Here is a 9439-nt window from a genome sequence, read left to right as displayed (position 1 = left end):
ATGTGTGGTATGGACGTGGACCTGGACGATGGCGGTTCAGGCGAGGAGGAGAAAGAGGAGGAGTTCTGGATCGGGGAGGGAGTGAAGATGCTCCCCCCTCCCGTGGCCCACAGCGGGGGCAGCGCGTGGGGCAGCCGCAGAGGCAGGTGCGGCTGCGTGGCCTGCGGGGCAGCGCTCATCCTCTGGAACCTGTGTGTCGTCTTAGCCAGCGCTCTGCTCCTGGCGGTGGTCTTCTCTGTGGTGCTGCTGCCTGCAATGCTGCTTCTGTACGTCGGTTTCCTCTGCCACTCCAGGGTGAGTTGACCGCAACGCTGTGCTCTCGGGTCAATCTGTTGTTTATTCCCTTTGCAGCAAGGACGAGCTGAGTGGAAAAGTTATTCTAGTCGACAAGTGGTGTAATTTGAGCTCAGAAATTCAGTTGTAAAGCTGCATCTGAGCTAATCCTGCCTGTGGATGATGAATCGGAGGATGCTGGGCTGAAGTGGACAGGGATTCACTGGCACAGACTATAATATCCGACACAGGACTTTATTTACTGAATCATATTGGGCCCCAGATTACAGTATTTGAACATCTGAACTGACTTGTGCAATTATATATATATATATATTTTTTTTTTTTTGCCACAAATAATTTTCCAATAGATCGTTCATTTTTGTTTGTTTTATCCACTCTGATTTTCTTTTACTTACTTTGCTGCAAATGTGACTGCAACATGTCATCGCACATTAAATCACAATACATTTTGTACACAAACTGAACACACTGGAACAACCATCCTTGTATAGATCTCTATAATGTCCTGATACGTTGGAAGCAAACACAGAATTGCACTGCTGCAGGTGGTCGAAACAAGATTTAATGAGTGTTACACTGGAAAACAAATGATTCTTTGCTTCCTCGCAGCTGTAAAATTTTTTCTTGCAAAATATAACAATACTGTCCTGCATCTATTTTTTGACACCATCCCTACTGTTTATTGATCAGTAATCTTCACAAGTTCACATTTGGTTTTCCATGGCAACCATACAAACAACAAATCACCATGCTGGACGTGTCCTTATGATAGTCCAGATAGTGGTCTACGACAAGTACCATGTAATATGCTCCTGGAGGGAACCTTCGTCGCATGTCCTGGGAAAATGAAAAGTGGGTTTTTAAAACAAGACCTAATATCATTTTAGGGAAAATCTGCTGTGTTCTGAATGAAAGCAGCTTGTTTACAGTTAGAAGATGACCAAAAAATTACTTGTCTCACAAACTTGTTGAATATTAAATACATTATTAGTGCACTGGACAAAAGCAGCTCAGCCGTGTTCCTGAAAACAATAAGACTGGTGTTTTGGTTCATTCTCACTGCTCTTATCAACGTTGTTTCCAGCCACATCAAGCAGCTGTTTAGAAGCCGTTCCTCAGTGCAGCGTGACAGTCGGACATCTGATGTGAGATTCAACACAGTGGTGCTGTTGCTGAGAGCACAGAAACACTTAAACAAACCTATAAAACGACATATCGGATCAAATCACATCCATCTGCTGCTACGAACCCGAAACGTGCTAAAACCTCACAGTGCAGGATTGCAAATCAACATGGACCCAGATTCAGCAAAGCCCTCCAATAGGAGGAAGAGAGACTCTTCACCAGACACTGATGATCTACTGACCACAGAAATTGATATTAGTCTGCTGGCTGGCATGAAGAAAAAGCTGGATCTTCTGGTATCACTGCACAAGAAAGTGAAAGACATCTGCAGCAGCCTGAAATTTGCCCATAATAACATCGTAACTGCAAAAATCAAACCAGGAGATAGAAACCTCTGTTAAATCACTCAGCAAACAAATGGAGGCTGTCACTAAAGACAACAAACAGTTGAAATAAACTACTCTCGACCTACAAATCCATCCCATGCACGATAACGCCATCTTCTCAGGCATCTCTGAAAGATCACCAGCCGACCCAGAATCATTCATCAAAGACGTCATGACGACTCACTTGAAATTACCATCAAAACGTCAATCACATCATCAAGACAAACTTCGCAAACACTCACCTTGGTAGCATGGACTGTACATGGCATCCGCAAAGGGTTAAAATCATCAGTCATCCTATAGAACTAAAGGAAAATGACTAACGAACTCAAAGCAACATCATTCAAAGTATTTTCCTCAAGGTTCAGCAGTAAACAAAATGGTTTTTCAGTTTAACTGATAACACATGAATTACTGATCCAGACGAAGGGTTGATGATAATTAATACATCTATTAACCAAACCAGTTTACCCTCGCCAACATTTATGGCCCCAACGTGGCGCGTCCTTTTCCTGCAACATTTTCCGGCACTACATAACTCAGCAAATATCAATATAATATAATAAACACTACATAGATGATTCTTGACTTGAAGATAGTTGGAGAGTGTCATGACAAACCCATCAGGGAGAGAATATACATATTTTTTCCTCCCACCACTGGAATTTTGATTCAGAGCAGGGAAATTTGCACAGTGTGTTTCTGTTGCCTCAAAGTAGCCAAAAAAAGTAATGATCTGTGCCAACCTCACAGTGTGTTTACAGATCATTTCCAATGACAAATCTGCTCCCGCCCACCCCGTCTCCTTTAACTTAACTGTAAATTTAGGCAGGTAAGCCCATGTCATTTCCAAAAAGTGGGAGGATTATCTCTCATGAAGACTGGCACCTGGAGTCTGAAAGAGGAACAGACAATCACAGCCTTAAAGCAAAGTCTTTTTGGCAGCATAAGTTGTATGCATACCCCTGACACCTTCTCCACAAGGGTGCACAGGCTTGTTCTTCATGTTTGTGCTTATTGGTTTTTATTATGAAGTACAAGCTAAAAAAAGATCAGGACTAAAGTCGGTGGTTGGAGCCTGTGAGTGTTTCTCGTAGTGAGGTGAGGGGAAGGGTGCGGCTCGTTTTTTGTGAGTCACTTGAGGGGCAGACGGATCATCAGTAAAATATGGTGGGTCTGGGCATCAAGCCAAACCATGCTGTGAAGATCCACAGCTCTGTCCTTGGCTCACTCGGCGGGTCATAACACTACATCCCACCTTTGAATCAGTCGGTCCTTTTGCCAGAGACCACGGCTGCCTCGGCCGTGAATGATTTGGTCTTTGATGGTGCAGCCGCGTATGACAGAGCAGATAAATTAAGATCATGCAAAGTTCACGTAGGCTAAGAAATTAGAGTCGTGATTGGGCCAGAGCGAATGTCAGCTCAGAGCAAACAATTACAGACAGTGTCAGTCAGAGAGTGCTGGCAGCAGACTGAGCGTGGAGAGAGGAGACCCACTGAGAAGACTGTCTGATTTGGTGCCAGCACCAGCTGTGCACTGACAGCACGACAAGGAGGAAAATGTACTCGGTGAAAACACAGTGTGCACTTGACAGAGGTGTGTCTCTGTGTGTGCTCGTGTTAAACACTGCTGTTGCTAGGGTACATTTGTAGGAGGCAAAGTTCCTTTTGACAAAGCGCACAATGGGAAATCGTTTAGAGCTTCAGACGTAACCAAACCATTTTGAGTGTGTCCAGCAAAGAAAAGGCGGCGTTGTGCTTGTACTTTGTGTCTCTGCGAAGGATGTCAGTGTGTGTCTTTGCCTCACGTGCACTCTGATCTCACCCTTTGCTCTTTGTCTCTTTATCCATTCATTGATTGGTTCTCTTCCCGCCTCCTTCACATCTTGTTTTTGTTTCCGTCTTCCTCTCTCTGGCCTCTGTCGCAGGTGATGGACAGCTCAGAGGCTTACTGACAGCTACTGAGCCACTTCTTATCTGAACTGCAGAGGGAGGCTGGGAGAAACTGTCACAGTCCACTACCCACGCAATCCCACTTCTGCACCCTGAGCATATGCAAACACACACACGCACACACCCATCATACCTAGCCAATGACGAATCCTACTTATTTGCTGTTTGACAGAAGAGAAGCTGCTGTTGCCAAAATGTTCATCACATCCTCTGGAGCCCTTCTGTCTACTCTTATGATCCCCTCTGTATTTGTCTTTGTAGGTCCTTGACGCCCCCTCTGCCATCTGCCGTTACCTTGACGATAACAGCTGCTCCGCCCTCATCATCCTGGGCTTCGTGATGATGTCGCCGCTCGTGGTCGTGGCGGCCGCCGTCTTCTGTGGCCTGCTCCGAAGGTTTCGACTCCTGCTTCTCATTCAGCCAATCACGCGAGCCTGGTACAGAGGGCAGCTGCTGGACTGGGTGGGCGATATCCACGCCTGGGTCTGATCGAGACAACACAGGGGACGCAAAGGGTCCACTATGCTGACAGTCAGGAGGGATCCGAAAGTTAGATCAGTGTAAAATCAATCAGAGAGATACAGGGGATTGACATAATAAAAGAAACACCTCACAGTGTAATCAATACAACAGTGCTATGATAAATCTTACCTTTTCTTATAGTGAGATGTTGACTCAAAGAGATTCCATGTTTTAAAGAAATGGTTTGACATTTGACAGAAATACATTTATTCACATTCTTGGTGGAAGTTAGATGAGAATCGATAACACTGTCATGTCTGTATGATAAAATGAAGCTACAACCAGCAGCCGGCTAGCGTAGCTTAGCACAAAGACGGGAAGCAGCTGTCCAAAGTTCAGAGATCTGCCTATGAGCACCTCTAAAGCTTACTAATTAACACCTTATATCCTGTTTGTTTAATTTGTACAAAAACCAAAGTGTGAAAAGAACAAGTCATTTTGCTGTGGATGCAATATAGGAGCTAGATCCTGGACTCAAAGCTGGCCAGGTTTGCTTCTGCGTTGATTGGTCCACTGCATATGCACATTAGTGTCTCTGCTGCTGCTCCAGACAACACTGGAGCGACGTCACACAAATAAAAAATGCTTTTATAAGCTCTGTGAAAGTTTCACATATGTGCAACCATCATGGATTAAAATTCACAATAGAACAAACTGTTTGTAGTCCTGTCAATAGATGTCTCTTTTATGGTGGTCTGTGGCGAAAAAAATTTTTTGGCTAGAGGATGCTCCCATTGTAATACCAAGAGTGGCCACTGGGACAAATTGGCAGCAGAGCTGAGTGGGAGCACCTTACCCAGCTCTCTTATTCCTTCATGGGTTTTACTCATGGATGCCTTCAATGTGTTGTTTTTTTAGATTAAACAAAAGAGATATAACTTGCTAATTATGGAGCTTCAGAGGTGCTATTAGGCTTTTTTTTTTTAACCTTTGGATAGAGCTAGGCTAGCTATTTCCCTCTGTTTCCAGTCTTTATGCTATGCTAAGCTAATCACTTCCTGGTTTTATCCTTATATTTAATGGGCAGATAGAAGAATTGTGTTACTTATCTCAATGAACCCTCAGAAAGAAAGAAAGAAAGAAACGTATTTCCTAAAATATCAAACTATTCATTCAAGGCTGGGTTTGTTGTTGAAAGGTGTCTCCATTATTTTTCTATATTTAAGGTCATTTTGTGATTTGCTGAGAACGAGAAGTTGAGATTGTACTGAATTTCATTGTAGCAATTTCCACCTCAGTCGTATTTATCTTTATTTTAGAAACTGAATCATTTTCAGTTAATTCGTTGAGTGACGTCTTTGTACTCCAACCTCACATACAAAAATCACAAAAGATATTCTGCACACACTTAATCTGCAAGAACTAAATGCATCTTGGTATGGGCCAGAAAAAAATGCTATCCGAATCATTTTTGTAAAATGAAGGATAAATGTAGGCGTTTCCTTTGCAAGCAAAGGCAAAGGTATTGCAAATTTCTTTTGACAAGGTGGCAGTTTGAAGAGATACACATCACAAACCAGTTTATTATGGAAGTATTAATAATACTAATATTTTTGCGATTTTGTATTGCCTGTTACATGTTTACATGGTTACATGTGGGACTTTCTCAGAAACATATTACTGTGAAGTTATGTGTGGTTGCACATTAGAAGTCCAGCAAAAAATCAACACATACTGCTAACATTAGATTTGATGATCTACTTTGAGCTGGTCCAGTATGTTCTCTGGGGCCCTGAAAAAAATAGTGTAAAATGTATGATAAAAGTGGCATACCAGGACCTAAATACTGTCTGTGAGGTGAGCTAAAAGGACAATGATGTTTGTGCTTGAACAAGTTTATCTGATGTAGCATCATTAGCAGTCATGTCTGGTGGGAGGGAGGGCAGTAAATAAAACATGCTTCATTCAAGTGGCATAAAAAAAACACGCCCTTCATTATAAAAACCACAGAAGTTGACAGGACAACAAAGCAATGTCTGTTCAGTGGGGGCTAGATGTTAAAGAGAGTTTGAATCATCTGATCAGGAGCTCATTCTGCTGCCTCTTTGCATTCTGGTATTTTAAATTCATCAATGACACTCCGTAATCAGGCGTTCAGATTTGGAGGATTTATATCTCAGAAGAAAGCTTCAAATCATATTTTATGAGGAGCAGTTATTACCTGTCCTATGATAATGTTATCGTACTGAAATGTATTTATTTTCTGTTCAGACATATTTATTATTGTGTTTTGTCTGTATCTGTGTATGTAAGTCCTTTTATTGACCTTCATTGTATGTGAATTGGTTGTTTACAATAATGAAGCCCTATTAGTTCCAGTATTTTACGGAACTCTAAAGATTGCAAAATTGCATATTCAGGCCTTCATCAATAAAAAGAAAAAGAGGGCTTTTCCCCTCCAGACTGTCTCTTTTTTGATGTGTGACAGGTTCAGAAAGGTTTTACAGTTTACAGTTCGGTGAGTGATAGCTTAACATTGAACTCTCAAACATATACACACAACACGCACAAAAAAAACACACTGAAATGGCATGAAGACCTCAATTTCAAAACAAAACAATATGACACAGATGTTGACCCTTCTCACCCTTCTGTTACTCTGGTCACATTTGTGCAGTCCAAGTGAGTAAATAAGCAAATTAAAGTGAAATGTTGCGGTTGTCCAGTCTGTCCTGATGATGTATGTGGTCCATTAAACCAGTTCAGCAGTGTACATATTGACAGATGCATCATCCTGCTCTTGTTCAAAGAGCCTGCGTGTGTTGACATGTGACAGCTCTCAGTATCAGCCCACAGGGGGATGGCTTTGTTTACCTGGTAATTTGTTTAAGTCCTTCACAATGTCTGCTTACTGAAAGCATGTGTTTCTGCCTGCCTGACAAAAGCAAAGGGCTGGGTATCAAACCACAGTACCTTTTTGTTATCAGAAAACTGGCATTGAATGCCTGCTCAAATGTGGTTTACTTTTTCTTCAACCAGGAAATGAAGGGTTTTAATCCTGCTTTTTAGACTATTTCATTGAGGCAAAGTTCTTGTATGGCTGTTCGAGATCGGACAACATTTACCACATGACATGTTTGGCTTCTTTTTTATTGTAAGAGTCTATAGCCATGCCAGCAGCTCTGTGAGGTTGTACTAAGCTACAGTGGTGCTTTGAACTAAATGCTAATGTTAGTATGCAAACATGCTCACAGTGAGAAAGCTAACACGCAGATTTTTGAAGGCAATGTTTAACATGTTCACCATTTTAGCTTAGTGTGTTAGCATGGCTGCTAACATTTGCTGATGGACCGAGGCTGAGGCCAATGGTTATGCCATTAGATTTGCTGGTCTTTGGTCATAAACCAAAAAGTTGGTCAAATTAACATTTGGATGATGATGTTGCTAGATGAAAAGTTAAAGGACCTGTATAGGACTTAGTGGCATCTAGTCGCAAGGTTGCAGATTGCATCCAATTGTATATCCCTCACCTCACCCTTCTTTTCCGAGCGTGTCAGAGAACATATGGCGGCTGCGAAACTTACAAAAAACATGAAATTCTGTGAATGGACTAGAGAAAACATATTTATGAATATTATGTTACATTTCTGCCATATTCAGCCAATTGATCCACCTAAATCGGGTACTCAAAGGAATCATCAAAGTTTTTACACTTCATCCTGTGGAGCACACGTCTGTACTAAATTTCATGGCAGTCCATGCAATTGTTTGAAAGAAACACACACCTATGTACCAGAAGGCTTTGAAATCATCCTCTGCATGTATACTGTTTATTCCAAAGTGAGTTAAAATGTGCCTGAGCTTTTGGTGTTCTGCCCTGAGACAGAGAGAGTTAAACCAAATTGGATTTTTGTAAGTTAAAAAGGAAAATTGTCTTATAATGTGGGCCAATCGCTGGAGTTCTCTGTTGTTAAGTGGTTGACAATTACATACAGAGTATGGGGGAGGAAATTGCAGAAGGATGGACCAGACAATTAGCTGTGAGAGCCAGAGAGAGACTTCAGCATGTGGCAGAGTGAGCACTGGGTCATTGGTATTCATGCCCTTCAAACACACACTGTAATAACGGCTCTTTAAACTATAATTATAGATTATAAAAGCCCTGTATGACCCCCTTAAAATGCTCCAAATGTACTTTTCATCAATGCTGCCAGTTAATCATTATTCATTGGTTCCCATCACACTGTTAAAAACATTTTAAGAGTCATTCAGTCAGTGAATTTGTTTTCCATTTATATACAATTAAAAATATTTTTGAGCCAGTTATATATGAATCCCATATAAATCAATATACTATGTAGCTAATGTGTGTGCAAGTGTGTGTGCGTATATACATGTTTACCGAGAAATAAAAAACAAACATAACACCACACAGTGGCAACAGTATTATCAGTTAATATTCCTGATGTTTTGCCCGCACTGTGCAGACATGTGAAGTATTACAGTGTGACAGTGGAGTGTATGTCATTGTTGTGGCTCTGTACTCCAGCACAGTGGATATGAAAAGAAACAATGACTCCAGCTTTGAGGGCATTTGAGGATGCTCTTGTTCACATTGGATGGACAGTCGACCAATAAGCTTACTGCCTACCTTGAGTAAAATCATGGAGAGGATTGTATATGAACAAATCCAAGAGTATTTCTGCAATAACAACTTAAACACGATATTTCAGCATGCATACAAAAAGGGGCACTCTACAACGACAGCACTAACACAAATGACGGATGACTGGTTGAGAGAGATAGAGATGCAAAAAATAATCGGCACTGTATTACTAGATTTTAGTGCAGCCTTTGATGTGTTGGATCATTCCCTCCTGTTGAATAAGTTAAGGTGTTATGGATCTGAAGACTCTGCAAATAAATGGGTGAGGAGTTATCTAACAAACAGAAAATTCTCAGTTTATTTTAACGGCAGCTATTCTGAAATGAGAGAGGCAGGTTGTGGAGTGCCACAGGGGAGTTGTCTGGGGCCACTTTTATTTTCCATACTTACCAATGACATGCCTCTGGTATTGAATTCTGCCACAATGGCGATGTACGCTGATGATTCCACAATGTATGCTTCAGCAAGTACAGTAGAGGAGTTAAATGAGGTGTTAAATAAAGAACTAATCCTTATTAAGGAATGGGTTACAGGAAATAAATTAGCTC

General features: G+C 41.4%; 1 protein-coding gene across 1 annotated transcript; it reads left to right on the top strand.

Moving 5' to 3' along the window:
* Positions 1–4252, top strand: LOC121615396 (transmembrane protein 88). The gene is made up of 2 exons (XM_041949743.1): positions 1–294; positions 4025–4252. Exons 1-2 carry the CDS (start codon positions 1–3, stop codon positions 4250–4252), a joined length of 522 nt encoding a protein of 173 aa, XP_041805677.1.
* Positions 4253–9439: the final 5187 nt, after the last annotated feature.

The sequence above is a fragment of the Chelmon rostratus genome, chromosome 2 (assembly GCF_017976325.1).
Source record: "Chelmon rostratus isolate fCheRos1 chromosome 2, fCheRos1.pri, whole genome shotgun sequence".
Classification (NCBI taxonomy): domain Eukaryota; kingdom Metazoa; phylum Chordata; class Actinopteri; order Chaetodontiformes; family Chaetodontidae; genus Chelmon; species Chelmon rostratus.
The sequence above is the reverse complement of the archived record's forward strand: the minus strand, read 5'-3'. Positions and strand labels throughout refer to the sequence as shown.